Source organism: Lepidochelys olivacea (genome assembly GCF_965140295.1).
Source record: "Lepidochelys olivacea isolate rLepOli2 genome assembly, chromosome: 12".
Classification (NCBI taxonomy): domain Eukaryota; kingdom Metazoa; phylum Chordata; order Testudines; family Cheloniidae; genus Lepidochelys; species Lepidochelys olivacea.
The window spans coordinates 38,670,560-38,688,941 of record NC_140422.1 but is presented as its reverse complement, the minus strand read 5'-3'; the positions used below and the strand labels follow the sequence as shown (position 1 = coordinate 38,688,941).

The 18,382-nt window shown below is 57.4% G+C and overlaps 1 protein-coding gene across 1 annotated transcript; it reads left to right on the top strand.

The window, feature by feature from the left end:
- The first annotated feature begins 4,928 nt into the window (after positions 1-4,928).
- MVD (mevalonate diphosphate decarboxylase) lies at positions 4,929-16,881 on the top strand. The gene is made up of 10 exons (XM_084644852.1): positions 4,929-5,118; positions 6,066-6,136; positions 7,885-7,999; positions 8,710-8,856; positions 9,343-9,542; positions 10,235-10,309; positions 12,506-12,724; positions 14,051-14,166; positions 14,809-14,917; positions 16,039-16,881. The coding sequence occupies exons 1-10, from the start codon at positions 5,049-5,051 to the stop codon at positions 16,117-16,119; spliced, it is 1,203 nt and encodes a 400-aa protein (XP_084500978.1). The 5' UTR covers positions 4,929-5,048; the 3' UTR covers positions 16,120-16,881.
- The last annotated feature ends 1,501 nt before the right edge of the window (positions 16,882-18,382 follow it).

Here is an 18,382-nt window from a genome sequence, read left to right as displayed (position 1 = left end):
TATTTGATACAAGGCAGCGTCTGATAGTCAAAGCGCCATCAGAAACAGCCCTCCTGAGTGCAGCCACCTCCCCAGAGGTGCTGCAGTGGAGGGCAGCGGGGACCTGTCAGGCAGTGGTGTAGCTGCAACGGGGCAAGTGGTGCAGGCGTACCAGGGCCCACGAGGTTACGGGGGCCCCACCACCTGGAGCAATGCTGCGGCATGTCTCCTGGCCCGTGGGGTCACGACGCCACTCGCTCTCATTTGGCTCCATCGCACCTCTGTCTTGATGGAAGCGGGGGGATGGCGGGTCAAACCTGACCAGCGGCGCGACCTTGGCACCATCTCTCAGATTTGGCTTGTGTTGTGTGAGCGTGGGGCGGGTGATGGGAGCAAGCGGAGCTGCTGAGTAGCCGGGATTGGGAAGAGGCCCCATAGGCAGGGAGGCGAACGGCACGCTGAGCGGGAGGGCGGGGAGCGGAGGCAGTGCTGGTGACTGGCCAGGAAGGTCCCAGGCCTGTGGGCAAGTTGCTAGTGGGCTATGGAGTGAGTGGAGCGTACTGGGAGGGCAGCAGGCTGAGGGGTTGGGGATGGTGGGGTAGGCCAGGGGACCATGATGTCGAGAGTAAGCAACATTTTAGCTTTCAGAATCAGGAAGGGGGCCCATAGCCTAGTCTTGCACCAGGGCCCTCTGAGGCATGTTACGCCACTACTGTAAGGAAGGGAACCAGCAGCTCAGCTCAGAGCCTTCCTGTGGTTAACAGGAGCCAGGAGATCTGGGTTGTATTTCCAGCTCATTGCGTGAGCAGGATCACAGCTCTGTGCCTCAGTTTCCCCATCTGTAAAATGAGGATAATGCTAGTGACCTGCCTCCCAGGGGCACCTGCCTCCCACTGAGCTCCTTAATGTCTGTAAAGCCCTTTGAGACCCTGCAATGGCAGGTGCTAGACAGGTGCAAAGCATGCATCTAAGAAACGGGGTGTCCCTGACTTCCGTCGCCCAGCCTCCTGCCAAATGAGTCCTGCTGAAGAAATACATCAAGGCTGGCAGAGTCCAAACCTCCACCAGGATCTCGTTCTTCTTTTACTTCGGCTGTACCGCCATGCGAGGATCATATCTACCAAGGGGGTTTAGGTGCCTGAGGAGCCCAATTCATGTGCTGCAGATTTTCCCCACATGTGACAAGGGCTCTGTGGCACAATGGATAGTGCATTGGACTTCTAGACTGATGACAGATGGAGTCATTCAAAGGTTGTGGGTTCAAGTCCCACCAGAGCTGTTTTACCCCTCACAATGAATGTGCTGAAACCAAAGGATATTCCACTCATCGGCACCAAGACTGGTTTGATGAAAACAACAAGGCAATCCTAGCATTAATTCAAGAGAAAAGAAAGGCCTCCTGTATCTGGCAGAATGATTCCTCTAGCAAAGGAAAACATAAGGCCTGTCACTTGCTCAAAGCCGAAGCTACGTGACATCAAAAACAAACAGGAGCTCTCTCTATCTTCAAAAACAGTTCGGGGAGGAACTGGTCATTGTTCATTCCTGCCTAGGCCACTGGTCAGAGGTGAGTGAAGCTGTTACCATCTGAGGGTTGGTCAGTGGCCCCCGTGCCATGGATTGGCACATCAAGTCCAGTTCCCGGCAGACTCCACACACAGAAATTACAGCGGCACTAATTGTCCGGCTGCTGATCAGTCTCTGTAGACAGGCCGGTGACCGGATTTTCCCCATTTCTCTTGGGAGATGATCAGATTGGAACAGTAGACAGACAAATCCATTGCGCCTGGCAGGAACACTCCCTGCTCGCCAGCCTCAACCTCCCTTTGCTCAGTTTTACACCTTGTTAATTTCCAACATGCCCACGGAATGTTTTGCAATTGACTTTGATGGAGCAGGAGCGAGCCTTAAATCTCAGCTCACCCCATTTGAGGGTCCCAGCCGGATCCTCAGGCTCTGGGGCTGGAATCTAAAGCAGCTCCAGGCTGCCTGCTTGGAGGATACTGGCCAGTGGAATCAAGAGCCGCCTTCTGAAATTTAGGTAATTACTGCAAACCATGAGAACAAACCAGCAGGGCACTGGCTGGTTCAGGGCCTTGGCAATGGGCTGCAGACCCTCTTGTCTCTCGATGACCCATTCAAACCAAGCTGGTACTAACCTAAAACCTTTTCATCTGGTGACCATTTGGCTGCCTCTATGCAATGTAGGGTTGCCAACAGAACACCCTAGCCCTGCCCCTTCCCTGAGGCCATGCCCCTGCCCTGCTCCTTCCCGAGGCCCTACCCCTGCTCACTACATTTCCCCCTCCCTCAGTGACTTGCTCTCCCCCACCCTCACTCACTTTCACTGGGCTAGGGCCAGGGGGTTGTGGTGCAGGAGGGCTCTAACTGGGGGTGTGGGCTCCAGGGTGGGGCCAGGGGTTGCGGTGCTGGAAGGGGCTGTGGGCTGGGGCAGGGGGTATGGGTGCGGGAGTGGGAGTGGGTGAGGGTGAGGGCTCCAGCTAAGGGTTGGGGCAGAGGAGTTCAGGGTGTGGGAGGGGGCTCTGGGCTGGGGCAAAGGGTTGGGGTGCAGGGTGGGTAAGGGCTCCATCTGGGGGTGCTGGCTCTGGAGTGGGGATGGGGATGAGGGATATGGGGTGCAGGAGGGGGCTTTGGGTTGGGGAGGTGCTCAGGGCTGGGGGTTGTGGCACAGGCTTATCTCCAGTGGCTCCCTGTCAGCAGAGGGGTTACTAAGGCAGGCTTCCCACCTGCCCTGGCTCTGCACTGTGCCCCAGAAGCAGACAGAGGTCCAGCTCCTAGGCAGAGGTGCAGCAGGAGGCTCCACTCACTGGTCTTGCCTGCTGACACCACCCCCACAACGCCCATTGGCCGTGGTTCCTTGCCAATGGGAGTGCGGAGCTGGTGCTCAGGGTGGGGGCAGCACGTGGAGCCCCATGGGCCCCCTGTCCCCTGCCAAGGAGCTGGACTTGCTGGCCGCTTCCGGGGTGCAGCACGGAGCCACGACAGTTTGGGACTAGCCTGCCTTAGCTCCGCAGCACCGCGAACTGGACTTTTAACGTCCCAGTCGGCTGCGCTTTTCCAACCAGGTGTTCCAGTCGAAAACTGGACACCTGGTCACCCTAATGAAATGAGGCCTGGATCCCTGCCCAGTTCACAGGCCTCTGTAGCAGACAGATCATTCCACAAGGCACCAATCTGTCCCTTTGCTGGCAGGAGTGGGTGGGTGAGATTCTGTGGCCTGCATTGTGCAGGAGGTCAGACTAGATGATCATAATGGTTCCTTCTGATCTTAATGTCTATGAGTTGCAGCAAAGCGGCCAAGAAGTGAATGGGAGACGCTGGCCTATGTGGGAAGCTCACCCTGCTGCCGCCCATGCTGCATGAGCAGAGGCCCAGATCCTCAAAGGTATTAAGTGGCCTAACTCCCACTGGAGGCAAAGGATCTGGGTCAGAGTGCAAAGGGCCATCGACAGTGTCTTAATGTCTCCAGAGTCAGCAAGCAGCAATGCAATGAAGGGTTAAAGAGCCTGGTCCAAAGAAGGGGTGGAAATCAGCTGGCTTTAATACATAGCGAGGATGACACATGGACCTGCCCAAGTCCACCCTTCTTGCCACAGCTGCCTGTAGAACAAATGCATCCAGGTGTATGAGGCTCAGAACCAGCACCAGAGCCAGGCAGCCATGTTCACAGGATCTGCCTGGCCACCAGGGCTGACCCATGCTTGGCAGGAGAAAGAAGAGGAACTAAAAAGCCAGGCTGAATGTTACTTCAACGAACTCTGGTTACAAATCCCCTAGTGTCTAAACTCTTGTGACCCAACTTACACACAGGCTGCTTCCTCAAATCTCTTTGAACTGTCCACGTCATGCCACTGGCTGACATTGCTGGAAGGGCCCCATTACAGGCAGTTACACAGCCCCTGAGGGATGTGCAGTACTTTGCAGGAAAACATAGGGAACCAGGGCTGAATCTCCTCTTTCATTGGTGTAAATCAGGAGTGACACCCTGGTTGGCTACACACGAATGGGGCGCTGCCAACCTCAAATGTTAAAAAGGCCTCCCCAAAATCAGAAGATTGGATTAAAAATCACAAGAGTTATAAAAATAACAAATGCCTGGTTCTTTTTATTTGCCTGCTGGTGTCTGAGCCATTGGGGGGAAGGGGGAAGGATAGTTTTAAGCTTTCCTCGGCAACCACAAAGGCTAGAAACTTACTAGTTTAAAATGAAAGCTGTGATTTCGCAGGCGATCCCCTGACTCCAGAAGCTGGGGCTTTCCAAAATCTGCGGAGGTACATAGATTTTTACAGCGCTTGGACAAGTCAGTTGTTAAACAGTAAGAGAGTCTCCAGCTTGGCTATAGTGGCCCTCCCCTGAAGATCCCCAAATATCCCTCCAGCCCCCCCAAATGTTGCAAATATCCCCAAAACCCTCCCAAAGTCACATAAGCCGCCATATAACGTTGCAAGACCTGGCACCCTGGGTAGTCTGGTGTCAGTGACCCCAGGATCAGCCCCCCCAGGCTGCTCAGCTGCAGGATCAGTCCCTAATTCTGGCCGCCCCAGCCCGCACCTCTCCCTTGCATTTGCCTATAGTGTCATGGCCGACGCTGGAACGCTCGGGCCTGAATGACGGTGACGCTAGTTGTATAGACTGCGCATGTGCATGCTGTTCCACTCTGGAATATGGCACCTGGTGCGACCGTAGCAACAGTCCCCTCTTCGTGTGCCAGCTCAAAGCCTCCGGGTGGTAACGTGCACCCGGCGCCGCCAGGGTCCCCCCTGCTGGGTGCGGAGGGAGCGGCCGGCGCCCATCTTCCGATCCCTCCCATTGGTTGACGGAGCCAGCCGCGGGCGGGGGGGCCGGTGCTGATTGGAAGCGGCTGTAGCAGCTGCTGGTCCGCTAGCCAATCCGCTCCCGCCAGCTGATGGGGGGGGCGGGGGCGTCGCGCGGGGCAGGCACGTGTGGGAGGGCAGCTGCCTGGCCGGGCAGCCAGAGCTGGGCTCCGCGCTGGGGCGCCCCTGGGCTCCCTCCCTGGGCTCCCTCCCTGGGCCTCTGCAGCCCCCGGCATGGCTGAGGAGGCGCCCCTCACCGTGGTGACCTGCACAGCCCCTGTCAACATCGCTGTCGTCAAGTACTGTGAGTATCCCCTGCCCCCCCCCCGGGCACGCCCCCCCCGGGCCGGGCCCCCCCCGGTCCCAGGGCAGCGCCCCAGAGGGGGGCGCGTATCCCCCAGGAAGGCCCTGGGGTCGGCCTGAGCGAGCAAACGCCCGTGTCTGTTAGACTGTGTAACCTCCTCGGGGCAGGGGCTGCGCCGCCCAGCGGGGGCCCCCCCGCGCCCCCCCCGCGCCCCCCCCGGCCCCTCCAGATGGCGCCTTTCATCAAGGGCAGCGGAGCGGGTCTGGGCCGGGAGAAGAGCCCTGTCAAAGCCTATCTCATTGAGTCTGGCAGTCTTGGAGGAGCTGAAAGTTACCAAACCCTGTGACCCCGGTGAGGTCCCCTTCCAGTCTAACAGGACTGGAACAGAGAGCACTGCGGGACGGGGGCACAGCTAGGGGAAAGGCTCTCGCCATCACTGGGGCAAAGGTCTCTGGGGGGGCTCTTGGCACCCTGTTCTGCCCCATGTCCCCCGCAGGGCGGGCCATCAGGCCTGTCTTTAATGGGGCTGACTTTGGCTTGTTCTCTGTTCCTGAGTTTGCAGATTTTGCCCTCCTTGGTTGTCTCAGGCTCTGCATCAGAAGCACCTCCAGCTGTCGTGGCAGCACACGCTGTAGGATTTAATAAATTAAAACAGAGGCCCTGGTATCTAACCAGGACTGGGTGAGGCAAGCAGAATGAATTCTGTAGCCTGATCTCGTCAGACCTGTTTCTTGTAGCCAGTTCGCTGTGGACTGATGAGGATTATTTGGAAGTGACTTGGGTCTCTCTCTTTTATTGCATTATTGGGCTCCTCTGATGGGTCTCCACGTGCCTGAGAGCAACTGCTGAGGCAGGAACCTGAGTGATTAACTGTCTGATGAGAACCCCAGCCCCGTACTAATGACTGGGGACTCTCCATGCTGATTTTGCCATCTAATCTCTTCCAGGGGGGAAGCGAGATGAAGAGCTGATTTTACCCATCAATTCCTCTCTGAGCGTCACCCTGCACCAGGATCAGGTTGGTATGAACTTGTAATAAAAGCCCAGGAAAGATGCTTCTCGGGAGTGACTCGGAGCTGAGGCTGGTAGAGAAGAGAGATTGTTAGCGGTTGGACTGGAGCAGAGAGGGGGGTTTCATTTGAGAGTGAAACAACAGCAGCCACTCTTCTTCTGGGTACAATCAGGCAAATGTTCAAGGAAACAGGTGGTAACTTTCTTCCCAAAGGGCTTGGAAATGATGGGCCACTGTGGGAGAAACATCTGCCTAAAGTGTGGTTTGCTATAAACCCCACTGTCAGCGTGTCATAGAAATCTTTCCTCTCTCTACTTTCTATGTTATCATCATTCCAGTGCATTCCCCAAGGACCAGTACATGATTGTCCCCTGTGGCTCCTGTCCCTTCCCTTGGGACAATATTACACAGCCTCCTGGGTCACAGCGTTGGGACTTATTTCCCTGATATTTAGCCAAAATTTCCCCCTTTCTTATTTTAATCTCATTTGGCCCAGTCTATCCCTTGGTGTAATCATTAACTCCCGGAAATTCAATGGAGTTCCCTTTTGCCCTTCATTTGTAGATCCCTGTGCACTGTGATCTGTCCCTCTGCAGTGTTTGAACTGGCACGTGTGCTTGGAGACATGTATCAGCCACGTATTAGCTCAGCGCTTCCCCGCAGGGCGAGGTGGGTGCAGCCTGGTGAAAAGGTGGGGGCTTGGGATCCGAAGGGATCTCTGGTTGGCCCGTGGCCTGTGCTGAAATGCTGCCTCGTCTCGGGTGACTTGTTGCCCCTCAGCCCCAAAGAGACACCTAGTTTAAACTGCACTTCTAGGGCCTTGGGAAGGTCATGCCCAGTCTGGCTCTCATAAAGGTGAGAGGTGCCAGCCTGTTGGCGATGTCTCTTCCCATTTTAGAAGTGCTCACATTGGAGGGAGTATTGCCTGGTGGCAGGAACACCTGGGTTCTCTTCCCACATCTGCCACTGGCTTGCTGTGTGTGGCCTTGGGCCAGTCACTTCCCAACTCTGCCTTGTTTTCCCCATGTGTAAAGTGGGAGATGATAGTATTTACCTACCAGCGGGGGTTATGCAGCTGTGAGTTCACAGGTAAGTGGTGGTATAAATAGAAACCTTTTATTATTATCCTAGCAAAATGTGCAAGCCGCTGCCCCCTGGGAACAAGGGGTTGGGGGCACTTAGCTTTTGCTCTGTGTACACTTGCGGTTAGAGAGGAGCCGCTCTGTAAAACAAAGTAAACTTTGCACAGAAGCTGTTCACACATTCAGCAAAGCCGGGTAGCAGCCTCTGAATGGAGGGGGAGGGGGTGACCAGTGGGCAGGGTGCTGGGCTGGGAGTTGGAAGACCATGGTTCTAGTCCCACCTCTGCCACTGACCTCTGCTGACCTTGGGCAAGTCTCTTCCCTCTTCCACCTGTGTCAGCTCTTCAGGGGATTGTGTCACTCTGCCTGTATACAGCACCTAGCACAATGGGGGCCTTTGGGTGCTACCGTGATAGAGAGCAATCGTGATACATTAGAATAATTTTGGGCTTTTGTTCTTCCTCGTCATAAATAGAACTTGATCCACGGCCCCCTCTGAGATGGGGATGGGGGCTTCGTGTGGCCCCGTGGGTGGAACACAGTGGCCACTGCCACGGGGCGGGGCTCAGCACTAATCCCTGGAGCTAAATCTAACCATGTGCTTGCACGTCGCTGGAACGCCCCTGCCTAGCCCTGGTTGCAGCTCAGCGCACTCTGATCTCTCCCTCCCAGCTTAAAACCACCACCACGGCCGCCATCAGCAGAGACTTCAAAGAGGACCGGCTCTGGCTGAACGGGGAAGAGGCCAACGTGGGGCACCCGCGGCTGCAGTCCTGCCTGCGGGAGAGTGAGTATCCTGGCTGGGGGCAGGGCAGGCACAGCCAGGTGGGCTGGTGGTGAGCAGCTGGAATTGCCAAGGGGCAGGCCCCAGTTTGAGCCCCCAGCTTTCCCTGCGGTCAAGGTCTGTCTCAGTCCCTTGGGTTGCCCATATACTTCCAACTTGCTGCGAGCATGATCCCCACTGGGCGTGCTCAGTACCTCCCCACAAGGCCATATGCAAGCTGCAGGTGGGACTCCTGGGGTCCATTCCCAGCCATGCCAGTGGTTCCCCACGTGACCCTGCACAGGTCGCCGCCCTGCTCTGTGCCTCAGTTTCCCTCTCTGTAAAACCTCCCCCGTGTTCTTTGGGGTTTGAAGGGCTGTATTTAAAGCTTGTGAAGTGCTTTGGGACCCTTGCAGATTGCGGGGTGGAGGCTGCTTCTCTGGGATGTACCCCGCTCCCTAAAAGTCCCTTGTGCTACCCCAGTGCAGGCCCTCTCCTGCCCTGCCCAGAACCCATCCAGGAGAGCGAGGAGGGGCAGGCAGATACCTCTGTGGCTGGCACCATGGCCCTGCTGCTGCTGCCTTGCTCATTGTCTTCTCTCCAGCACCCAAAAGGGAGTGGGGGTGTTAGGTGCTAACCATGGACCTGCTGCCCCCAGTCCAGACCCCGTGGAACCCACTGGGGCAGGTCAGATGCCTCTGGACATCTAAGCCCCGCTCTGCTCTGTCCTGCAGTGCGCCGCCTGGCCAGGAAGCGCAGGGGCGGCAGTGCTGGGGCCGCGGCCCCCCTCAGTCTGTCCTACAAAGTGCACGTTGCCTCGGTGAACAACTTTCCCACGGCGGCCGGCCTGGCGTCTTCAGCAGCGGGGTATGCCTGCCTGGGTGAGTGCATGGGTGTGAGCCCTGCCCCAGCTCCTGTCCCCCCCCTCTTTGCCCCCACACCCTGCCCTCGGCTCTCGGGAGGGGGGAGTGGGTGGTGTGCATGCGCTGGGTTGTCCCTGCTCCTGGCTCTTGAGAGAGGGTGCCGGGCTGTCCCTTCCCCCCCACACACACACTGTCCCCGGCTCTCCAGGGAATGGAGGGTGGGCTTTCCATGTGTCTCTCTCTCCTCTCGTCCCCCTCCCCTCCCAAATGCCCTGCACTGGGCTGCTGGGCTGTCCCCTTCCTCCCCCGTGGCTGGGCCGTGCTGTAGTGAGGTTCGGGGAGAAGCCTGGGGGGGGCTGTCTGGGGACGAGCGACCCTAGGATCGGCCCAGGGGGCTGGATGCTGGTGGAGGAGGATCCAGCTGGCCAGAGCCCTGGGGCCAGGCCCCATGGGTGGGGAGCGAGTCCCCCAGCCGCGCTGACCTCACCCCGTCTCCTGTCCCAGTGCACACCCTGGCCCGGCTGTATGGCGTGGAGGGCGAGCTCTCCGACGTCGCCCGCCAGGGATCGGGCAGCGCCTGCAGGAGCATGCTTGGGGGCTTCGTGCAGTGGCTGATGGGGGAGCGGCCTGACGGCAAGGACAGCGTTGCCCAGCAGGTGGCGCCAGAGACACACTGGCCGGAGCTCAGAGTGCTCATCCTGGTGGTGAGTGAGAACCGGGGGGCGACCCAGCGGGTCTGGTACCCCTAGGTCACGGCATCCATCCAGCCTGAGGGTGGGGCAGGAAAAGCATTATGGGATGGTGAGGAAAGAGTGAGACCTAGGGCTGGTTCTGCCCTGGGAGCTAGGACTCCTGGGTCCTGTTCCCAGCTCTGGAAGGGAAGTGTGGGCTAGTGGTTAGAGCAGGGACCTTGGCATCAGGACTCTTCGGTTCTGTGCCAGCCTCTCCCGCATACTAGACCTTGGGCAGTCACTCCCACTCCCTGTGGCTCACTTCCCCTGCAGTCCCGGGCCTGCCTCCCAAAGGGGCTGGAGGGTCATCCGCGGGGGTATGTTCCAGATGGGATTCTGGCTAGTAGGGCTCTTGCAGACAGTCGCTCTCCGAGACTGAGAACCTATCGACCCAGACCTGGGCTCTGGGGTTTGCTGCGTCCTCACTTGGGAGGGAGAGCGGTGTCTGTTCCTGGTGTGCTGGGGCGCGTGGAGTCAGAGTGGTCCTGAGGGTTTAGGGGTGAGATACTCCCAAGAATGTCCCAGTTGGGGTGGGGCAGCTGACTGGCCCCAGGTGGTGAGATCTGTTCCCCAAGCATCTGGGGGCCGCTGCACCTTCCTCTGGGTGGGGAGAGCCCTTGGGGATGTTGATGCGAAGAGCTTTCTTCCTCTCCCCCCCCCCGCAGGTAAGCGCTGAGAAGAAACCGGTGGGCAGCACAGCTGGGATGCAGACAAGCGTGGACACCAGCCGCTTGCTGAAGGTTTGAGGCTGGAGCCCTGTTCTCAGCTGTGTGGGGGCAGGTGTTTCTCTTGCTCACGTTTGATCTAGCTGTCCCTGCAATGCTGCTGGGGCGGACGGGGGCGCTGGCGTTTGGAATAACCCCCAAATCACTCACTCAAATCCCATAGCAAAGGGGGCCTGATGCTAACTTCCCACTTCCCCTGTGCTCCAGCACCTGCCCCTGGAGCCCTGCTGGGGGGCGTGTTTGACTCCTGACCCCAGAGACTGGAAATGTGGAATTTGGTGGAATCCAAACTCTCCTGCTTCAGGGCCTGAGCTGACCTCTAGCTAATGGTGGCCGGGAACGGGCAGGTTATTCCGTCCATGCTGTCTGCAGGGCTGCTGGGCCTGATGCCGTGCTCCCTTGCAAAATCTGCTGGACCTCTGAGTGCATTTGGTGGTGTTTTTCCAACTCCTTCCAGCACAACGGATCCATGTCAGTGTTACTCGGGCTCTGGTCACTACAGTGACTGAGCACCTTTGAATGCACTCGGGGAACCAGCTCATTGCTTGCAGGCTGTAACGCAGTGCGGCTGGAGACACCGAGGCCCTTTAGCTCCGAGTCTCTTCCTGCGGGGGCTGCTGGATCCGAGGGTATTGCCTGCGCGTTGGGGAGGTTTTACTCGGGGGTGAGCAGGCTCTACCCAAGTGGCCACGGGCCGAGTTTTCAGCCAGCTGCTGGAACATCCCTGACTGTGTTAACAACTCAGCCAGCTGCCGCGTTGTGATGTGACTGAGGGCGTCTGGGGAGACCCTTCGTAGCTGAAGCACTAATTCTATCCAGAGGGTGGGAGGGAGATTTGGGAGCCCTCCCGCCTGACATCCCCTTCAAAACAGGACAAAACAGCCCTCCACAGCCAGTGGGGAGCAGCTGTGCACTGACTCCTGGTGGGCAGGGACTGTTATCAGTGGTTCACGGTCAGGCTGGAAGGGCATAAGGAGTGGGGTCCCACAGGGATCAGTTCTGGGTCTGGTTCTGTTCAATATCTTCATCAATGATTTAGAGAATGACATAGAGAGTACACTTATACAGTTTGCAAACGATACCAAGCTGGGGGGGTTGCAAGTGCTTTGGAGGATGGGATTAAAATTCAAAATGATCTGGACAAGCAGGAGAAATGGTCTGAAGTAAATCGGATGAAATTCAATAAGGACAAAGGCAAAGTACTCCACTTAGGAAGGAACAATCGGTTGCACACATACAAAATGGGAAATGACGGCTTAGGAAGGAGTACTGCGGAAAGGGATCTGGGGGTCATAGTGGACCACAAGCTAAATATGAGTCAACAGTGTAACATTGTTGTGAAAAAATCAAACATCGTTCTGGGCTGTATTAGCAGGAGTGTTGTAAGCAAGACACAAGAAGTAATTCTTCCGCTCTACTCCGCGCTGATTAGGCCTCAACTGGAGCTTTGTGTCCAGTTCTGGGTGCCACATTTCAGGAAGGATGTGGACAAATTGGAGAAAGTCCAGAGAAGAGCAACAAAAATGATTAAAGGTCTAGCAAACCTGAACTATGAAGGAAGATTGAAAAAATTGGGTTTGTTTAGTCTGAAGAAGAGACCACTGAGAGGGGACATAACAGTTTTCATGTATGTAAAAGGTTGTTACAAGGAGGAGGGGAAATATTGTTCTCTTTAACCTCTGAGGAAGCACAAGAAGCAGTGGGCTTAAATTGCAGCAAGAGTGGTTTAGGAAAAATTTCCTAACTGTCAGGGTGGTTAAGCGCTGGAATAAATTGCCTAGGGAGGTTGTGGAATCTCCATCATTGGGGATTTTTAAGAGCAGGCTGGACAAACACCGGTCAAGGATGGACTCTAGACAATACTTAGTCCTGCCATGAGTGCAGGGGACTGGACTAGATGTCCTCTTGAGGTCCCTTCCAGTTCTATGATTCTATGACTCCTCCAGCTCTCCTGGCTCTTTTCCCACCTTTGTAGGGGCATTGTTGGTGGGTAGGGCCTTGCTGGGAGCAGCCCCTCCCGATGATTGTGTGGGGCCCAGGGTTAGAGATGGTGCAGTCCATCCCTCGTGCTGTGATGAGGTGCCCCCACTGGACGATGGTGCCAAGGAGATGGCACAGGTGCCCAAAATAGTAATGAGACTTTGTGGGTCTCCCCATCCCAATGCAGTGGGGCCCCCCCCCAGTGTAACTGTCCCTGTTGCCCCATTGCAGCATCGCGCAGAGGCAGTGGTGCCGGAGCGCATGGCCCAGATGATCCAGTTCATCCGGCAGCGAGACTTTGAGGGCTTTGGCCAGCTGACCATGAAGGACAGCAACCAGTTCCATGCCACCTGCCTGGACACCTTCCCTCCCATCTTCTACCTCAACGACATCTCCCGGCGCATCATCGCCCTGGCCCACCGATTCAACGCGCACCACGGCAAGACCAAGGTGGGCTCAGAGTGGGATACCTGGACTGGCATCAGGGGTGCACAGCATGGCACTTCGGGCAGGGCCTCCTGGTTCAGAGAGCGGCTGTCCTTTCACCAAGGCGACAGGGGCCAGGGGAGCGAGTGTCAGAGCCCCGTGATCGGAGGGTAGTGTCTGTCTGCTCAGAACATGAGCCATTGGCCACCCCTTTGAGATCTCCCGGGGCCGATCTGCTGTGCCGGGCGCTACAGTCACTCACTGAGCACGTGTGCTCAAGCAGGTCCTAGGGAATCTTGGGATTTCCCCAGGAAGATTGTGGGAGTTGGGAGACTTTTACCACCTTCTCCCCTGGCACCCAAGAGGGCCCCCCCCAACCATGTGCAATTGTCTACCATGCGCTGCAGCTTGGAGCGGCACTGGGAGCTCTGGGGTATGTGTCCAGGAGACGCCGCTTCCCACCTAACTGAGGGCAGCGCAGGCAGGGTGCCGGGGCAGGACAGCAAACCGGTGTAGGGCTGCACTGACTTGTAACCGCTACGCGGGAGGTAACTTCCTAGTGGAGCGATTTCCCCCATAGAGGGCTCCGGTGTGTGACGAAAGGATCCTTGCTGCCCCAGACGACCTGCCCCTAGGAAACCAACTAAAATCGACCTCCCTGTGTGAGTGATCTATCCTTCCCGGCTTCTGCCACCCACCCTGCAGCACCTACCCCCCTTCCCCAGTGACTAACCTTCAGCACATCTCCATCACACGCCCCTGACTGTTTGTGGGAAATGTGTGGGATCCCGCGGCCCCGATCCCTGGGGCGTGATGGAGTCGAGCAGTTGGTGGATGTGAGGACGAGGTGCAGTCGGCTCGCACGCTTCAGGGGCCCCACTGCTCTCTGCAGGGCTCAGGGAGGGATCCCCACCCCAGATGCAGCTGTCGGGGGATGAGGGGGTTGGTTCATTCTGCAGCACCGGGTGTTGCCCATGAATACTAGAACTCATGGACCGCTGGGCAGGATCTGTTTGCCCACCTGGCCGTGCTAGCATCGGCCCCGTGGCGTGGCGGAGGAAGGGATGTGCATCTCATAGGGGGCAGATGAAACAGGAAGCAGCTGCTGCTCTTCTTGCTGCCTTCCTCCAGCAGGTGTTTCTCTCTGGTCAGCCCCATTCACCTGCCCCCTGAGCTCCCTGCTCTGGTGCCAGTGTGCCGCAGGGCACCGGAGTGTGGAGACGTGCCCTGGGCCAGCAAAGGCTGCGGCTGTGGGGCTGGGCGAGTGTTCGGGATGCCGGGCGCTGGAGCCCGCGGGCGACAGGCAGCCCTGCTCCGCGTGCTGTGCTGACCACGTCCGCTCTGTTGTAGGTGGCCTACACCTTTGACGCTGGCCCCAACGCCGTGGTCTTCACCCTGGCGGACACGGTGGATGAGTTTGTGGAAGTGGTGAAGTGCAGCTTCCCTCCTGAGTCTAATGGAGGCCAGTAAGTCCCAGCCGCCCTGTTCAGCCAGCGCGGTGTGCTGGGGACTGGGGTAGCAGGGGCTGCAAGTCGGGACTGAGGGGCACCAGCAGAGGGGCGTAGGTCGGGGGAGGGAAATGCTGGTCAGGATTGAGGGGTATCGGTAGAGCTGAGGGCTCCCAGGGGAGGGGGCTGCAGGCTGGGATTGAGGGACATTGGCAGTGCTTGGGGTGGAGGTGCAGTGGGGCAGCAGGAGAAAGTTGGCAGCAGGGCTGTTCCCTCTGCCCGGCCCGTTTGATTCTGGTCCGTCCAGGGTCTCTAGCGGCTGCTCTCAGCCCTGGTGCCAGGGTCTGCTCCAGGCGAGCATTTCCCGGGGCCCAGGGCCTGCAGCGGCCAGAGGGTTTGAGGCTGTCAGGCAGCACTAGTGGGGTCTGCCCGCAACGGACTAAGGCGGGAGCTCTAGGAGCTAGGCCTGGGGGCCTGGAGAGGGCATTGGTGAGAAAGAGCCAGTCTGGAGCAAATGAGGGGCAGCCCGAAGTGACCCGGCGCAGGGGGGGATGACTGGGAGGGCAGCGACTCCTAGCCCCATTTGACCACCCGCCCATCTCCCCTCTCTTGGGGTGTGCCCCACGTACCCCTGCCGATATCCCCTTTGTGCCCCTGCAGGTTCCTGAGGGGGCTGCCGGCCGGGCCCGCCTTGCTCTCGGAGGAGCTGCTCTCCACGGTGGTGCTGGAGCCTGTTCCTGGGGCGATCCGGTACATCCTCCTCACCGAGGTACGGCGTGGGGCTGGGCCCGAGGCAGGTGTGGGGTGCTGTTGCAGACCCGGGCCCATCCACACTGGGGAGCTCAAACATGGCTGGGCCCTGGGGTTGACTGTCTGCAGCGGCAGAAAGAAACCATGTTTGCGCAGCCTGGAGTGGGTAACGAGAGGGGCACAGGTCTGTTTGACTCCCCTCTGGGTCTCTGGCCACGCTCCGAACCCCAGAGTCTGAATTAGGGGCGGGGAGGGGGGCTTAAGTCCTCCCCCCCCATCCCCATTGCAAAGGCCGTCTTTAAGCCTGGCCCTTTGTAAGGACAAGAGCCCTGTGCCATGGGGGAGCGCCCCGAGATTGTGGAGCCAGTTCCTTGGGTGGGGCTGAGCGCTCGTCGAGGCCTTGTCTACACTGCCACTTTCTCGCTCAGGGGAGTGACAAAACCCCCCCCTGAGCGCTGCAAGTTTCAGTGCTGTGACGTGCCAGTGTAGACAGTGCCCCAGTGCTGGGAGCTGCGCCCCTCGAGGGGGTGGGTTTTTTGCAGCGCGGGGAGAGCTCTCCCCCAGCACTGGTGCAGCACTTTAACATTGCTAGTGAGGACAGACCCTGAGTTCTTTCCCGGCAGCTGGCCCCGCCCCATCCCAGCACCTGCTTCCTCTTTCTCTGTGACCCAGCGGTCCCCTAGCACGTCGGCCACGTGGAATCAGGGCCTGGAGGAGCCATGTGGCTCCCAGCCGTGGGTTTGGCCAGTGCTGGTGTGAGAGGAAAGCAGCGTGTGATGCAAGGTGTCCCCTGGCATCACAGGGTTAAATCCAACGTACCCACCAGAGTGCGGAGGGGAGACCTGGGGCAAGCATCCGGTTAAGAGCAGGATGGAGGAGGCATTGGATGGGGGGCAGGCTGCTGGTGAAGACTTAGTCATCCCAGATTGGACTGTGAGGTTCACAGATCATGCAATGGCATGCTCAAAGGGGGCTTTCTTCAACCCCCCCCTCCCCCCGGCAGGGCACCCAGTCGGCTGTTTGGTGCTCTCTAAACCCTCTGCTGCGTACGTGTCTGGGTCTCTCACCCGTTGCACCCAAGGGGTCCCAGCAGCCCTCTCCAGCTCCCCTCTGTAATGTGTGGCTTTGTTCTTCTTGTAGCCGGGGCCGGGGCCTCAGCCTCTGGACGATCCCAACCTCCATCTGCTGGGAGCAGATGGGCTTCCCCGCCTCAGTGCCTGAGCAGCCCCCTGCAGAGCAGCCACCCGGCACCCTTCAGCCTCAGGGATACACGCTGAGCAAAGACGCTTCCAGCCCGCGGGGAGTGGGGAATGTGGATGGTGGCGATGCTGTTTCAGTCGCTGGCTCTCAGGAGAGCAGAGAGGCGTTCGGGGAGTGGCCTTGGGGGATCGATCCCAGCAAAGCTTGGGGATTGCCAGTGAGGTACAGTCTGGGAGAAGGTTTTCAGGTCCTGCTGCTCCCTCTTGGGGGATTTAATGCTGGGGAAGAGCGCTGCTGACCAAAGCCCCCTTGCAGAACACACGCCACCTGGCCAGTGGCAGGGCTAGTGTCCCCACACTGCCCAGCCAGGGTGCTTCTCCCCCCATGGGCCAGGACCCCTCAGGAAAGGAGGGTCCCATCTCCAGGCCAATTCTGCCAGCAAAGGAGGGCAGTTGTGATGAGGCTGCTCGTCTGCTAGGAAAAGGATTGACTCCACAGCAAACCGCTTCCAGATGGGAACAGCTCCTGGTGCCAGCTGCCCTGGACTCCTTTCTGGTGGGGCCTGATCTGGACTGACCTAGAGATGAAGGGCTCACTTACCCATCCCCTTAGCCAGCTGGTGCTGCTCCCCGGCAGGCATGGAGTTCCCTCCCCAGATCACCCCATCCCACTCTACGCTAACTGGGAAGCTGGGTTTTAAAAATGGAGCAATCTTGAAATGTCCCTACTTCCTTGTTTTTGGTTTTAAGTGTAAATGTCCATGAATATCACTTTCTGAACCCAGGAGTGTGTCTGCTCAGTTTTTTACATTCTTCTCTCCTCCCCCCCCACCCCGCTTTCCCTTCGACTTGTTAAGATCCAGCGGGAGACACCCAGAGGGATGGGGGAGAGGGTGTTGTCCAAGAAGAGGCCGGAAATGAAGCAGGTAGATTAAATTCCTACATTACATTAGCAGCCCTAACCAGTCCAGTCCCACCATGCATGTAGGCTCGTTTCTTTCCATTGTGATTCCACAGCTACTTTAGCAAATGTTTGGAATAAGAGCCCTGATATCTGGGGCAAATTCTGGTTACTTTTTGGCTACCCTCCTATTCCCTTCTGCAGGTCCACTTGTAGGAGTTATTCTTCACTTCCCCTCTTAAAAACACACTCCCCCCACCCCCCCACATGCTGGTGTTGTGTGCTGCTCAGCAGCTGCAGTGTTCCACCCCGAGGCAGCTGCATTTCAGAGGTGGGTGAGTGATCACTAGTGCAGGGACAGCCAACACTGCACTTGAACTGGAAGGCAGGTCCTATCCAACAGTTCGAGCAGCTTTATTGTTCAGAATCTTTTCCAAACGTCCCATAGCTCCTCCTCCCAGAGACCCTTCTGCTGTCTGGCAGAGCCCGCTTACTCATGAGGAATTTGGCTACAGGCGACCTGGTTGGTTGGTTTTCATTTTGTTTTTTAAAGCCCTTTGTCATAGTTCATTCCAGCACCTTGGTTGCTCTTCTCTGCTGTGCTTGAGACCTATTTGACCCTGATGAAATACCCCCGTTGGCGGAAGCTCTGCGGGGAGGGTTGCTATAGAAATAGGAAAGGAGGACTTGTGGCACCTTAGAGACTAACCAATTTATTAGAGCATAAGCTTTCGTGAGCTACAGCTCACTTCCTCAGATGCATATCGTGGAAACTGCAGCAGGCTTTATATATACACAGAGAATATGAAATATTGTTTCATATTCTCTGTGTATATATAAAGCCTGCTGCAGTTTCCACGATATGCATCTGAGGAAGTGAGCTGTAGCTCACGAAAGCTTATGCTCTAATAAATTGGTTAGTCTCTAAGGTGCCACAAGTCCTCCTTTTCTTTTTGCGAATACAGACTAACACGGCTGCTACTCTGAAACCTATAGAAATAGGGTTGCTCATTCAGAAGTTCAGGGGGACTTGGGATGTCAATGGGGTAATGTTTGAGGGGGGTTGCGTCACCTCCTGGGTTAGAGTAAAAGTTGAAGGGACAGGCCCAGAAATGTGTGTAGACCATAGAGCTTTGCCTGATGCCTTTGTATGGGGGTATCTCGAAGGCCTGGGGCAGCGGCAATCTTGGTGGCCTGGGAGGAAATTGGGTGATCTAAGAAGGGAGGAGACAGGAAATGTTTGCTGTAAATCAGGGGTTGGGGGATAAAACAAAGGAAGCATGGGGGTCAGATGGCCTTTGCCGGCTGGGGGGCAAGGAGGAACTGCCTTTGTCAGGTTCCTCACTGACTGATTGCAGCCGGGACTCCTTCAGCTGTGGCTTGC